Source organism: Zalophus californianus, chromosome 14, assembly GCF_009762305.2.
Source record: "Zalophus californianus isolate mZalCal1 chromosome 14, mZalCal1.pri.v2, whole genome shotgun sequence".
Classification (NCBI taxonomy): Eukaryota; Metazoa; Chordata; class Mammalia; order Carnivora; family Otariidae; genus Zalophus; species Zalophus californianus.
Genome location: NC_045608.1, coordinates 43,451,100 through 43,453,680, shown reverse-complemented (window position 1 = coordinate 43,453,680; position 2,581 = coordinate 43,451,100). Strand labels below are relative to the sequence as shown.

General features: G+C 40.8%; 1 protein-coding gene across 1 annotated transcript; it reads left to right on the top strand.

The window, feature by feature from the left end:
- Window positions 1-1,186: 1,186 nt before the first annotated feature.
- Window positions 1,187-1,910, top strand: CETN1 (centrin 1). Its single transcript, XM_027576525.1, has one exon. It carries the CDS (start codon window positions 1,224-1,226, stop codon window positions 1,740-1,742), a length of 519 nt encoding a protein of 172 aa, XP_027432326.1. The 5' UTR covers window positions 1,187-1,223; the 3' UTR covers window positions 1,743-1,910.
- The last annotated feature ends 671 nt before the right edge of the window (window positions 1,911-2,581 follow it).

The window sequence follows — 2,581 nt, the reverse complement described above, 5'->3', positions numbered from 1 at the left end:
TTCTAGATACTGGGGATACAAAAACTCTTCAATAAAAACTTTTCAAAGTGCCTTCTTTGTAACGGATCAAGTACTAATAAGTTGAGGTTTGGGGGGAAAAGAATGCTAAAATGTCAGATCTTCAAAAAATATTTAAAGAAACATACAGCAATTTTAAAAGCAATTCCTTTTATGGGCTTACTTGATGACTCTTTCCTTTCTTTTCACTTAAAAACCTCCCATTTTTCTCTTGCCTCTTTGTTCTCAGGAGGCAGTTTTTAGTCCCAACATGTACTGCATCATACGCTCCCATTTCCACTGCCAAAGCAGGGCGATGAGAGTGGGGGTTTCAGCACAGCCCCGACTAGATCATAAACAGTGAGAGTAATAATATGCTGCTAGAGTCTTTAAAAAATACCAGAAAGTAGTATTTCAACCCCTTTCCAAACGAAAAGCCTAGTGAATGAAATTAAGACTGTTATTCGAGTGTAATTACACTGAGTATGTAAAATTGAAACACTGAAAGTAAATCATACATTTCGATATTATATTTCATATTTCGGCATATGCTGAATAAGCCAGTGAAGTTTTATTATTGTTGAGTGTAATGTCAGAAGACAAACTTCTACAAATTTTATACATAACTTTTTCCATTTTATCTGTTTTCCATTTATGTCAAGTTGAACACATGCTGTGACTTAATATTCACTCTCCTTCTTCCCCACATTTAATGCCAAGGGATCAAGCTCCATCTTGATTATCCTAAATTTAGCCTTAGGTAACTTCAGACTAAGAGGGACTTTTTGTTTTATTTTGTTTTTAACTCCAAGAGGGTTTTTATTTTTTGTTTTGTTTTTTTGCTTGATTGTTTTAATTTGCATAGAAAAGGAGAGAAGAAGGACTTCCAAATAACCCTATAAACCTGGTCGTCTGGATGCTGGCAAATGGCCTGGACAGAACAGCAAGAGGCAATGCATTATGGAAGACAACTGTGGCTACAGTCACTTCTTGCCAACCCACGTCTCAGCTCGTGGAAACTGGAATCGAGGGAACCGTGGATTATAACGTCAATAAAGCCTCGTAGACATGGCGGGCTTAGTGAGGCAGGTCTCACTGGGAGAACACGAGGGAAAGCTTTGGGAAGGAACGGGGAGAGGCCGTGCGCCTGTGCTCCAGGTGGGGTCACCCTGCGCAAGCGCTGTGGCTGCGGTGGCACCGTTAAAGGTAACAACCGCCAAAGGAATATGGCTTCCAGCTTTAAGAAGTTAAATGTGGCCTCTACCAGCCAGAAAAGAAAGGTGGGCCCTAAGCCTGAACTCACTGAAGATCAGAAGCAAGAAGTTCGCGAAGCATTTGACCTCTTCGATGCCGATGGAAGTGGGACCATTGACGTGAAGGAGCTGAAGGTGGCCATGAGAGCGCTGGGCTTTGAACCCAGGAAGGAAGAGATGAAGAAGATGATCACCGAGGTGGACAAGGAAGGCACAGGGAAAATCAGCTTCAATGACTTCTTGGCCGTAATGACTCAGAAGATGGCCGAGAAAGACACCAAAGAAGAAATCCTGAAGGCTTTCAGGCTCTTTGATGATGATGAAACTGGGAAGATCTCTTTCAAAAACCTAAAGCGCGTGGCCAACGAGTTAGGGGAAAACCTCACCGACGAGGAGCTGCAGGAAATGATAGATGAAGCCGATCGAGATGGAGATGGTGAAGTGAACGAGGAAGAATTTCTTCGGATCATGAAAAAGACCAACTTGTATTAAAGTCACTTTCTTCTGCAAGCATGTGTAGACAAGTCGAGTGACTTGCTGGGTTCCCTGCTTCCATTTTGTGAAACCTTGAGTTAGAGGACAGCACTATCCTCTTACCCCCAATTTATTTAGATACTTCTATTTCCAAATCTCTGGCTCAATTATAGAATTTTAAAGATGCTTTTAATGTGAGTTTTGGTTTTTAATTCTCAAAAGCAGACCTGGAGTACTTTAGGTTGAATAAAGACCCGATGCTTCAGTCCCCTCGCTCACCTGCCCTGCTTTGGTGGACAACCATTGAACTGAAGGAAGGTAGGCTGGCTTCTTGGGACGAACAGCCATGCGATTCCCTTGTCACTTCTTTGGTGGTCTTATATTATCTTGCTTCACATATTATTCCTTAAATTCAAGTCATTATTTTAGCATGATGAGGTGGAATTGGCCTGCGGGTCATCCTAGCCATTACTTTTCATTTAACTGAATATTAGGGAGAGAATATTAGGGAGAGAAGGAGAACAGTGCAGCCACTTACTAGGCTCAGGAAAGGCGCTGTCCTAAAGTATAAGCTTGTAGTTGGGTGGTGGTAAATTTTGCAGTTTTGTCTATTCTCTGACTACATCCATACAAATGATTCTTCTTTTGTGTATAACTCATCCACTGTATATTATCCAGGGCCAGATGTATACCTGGGCTACAAAATAAAATTTAATTTAATATTGGCCCAAGCAAAGAATAATTTGCTTAAGAGATTAAGCTAATTAATGATTTTGAGTAAATATCTTACAAATGTAGATCTTCGTTTAGGAAACTGTAAAAAATAGAATTCATTTTAAGCTACTTACCTGTCCTTG

Excerpts from the sequence above, each read along its gene's own strand:
- CETN1 (XM_027576525.1), top strand. The coding sequence starts at position 1,224 with ATGGCTTCCAGCTTTAAGAAGTTAAATGTGGCCTCTACCAGCCAGAAA.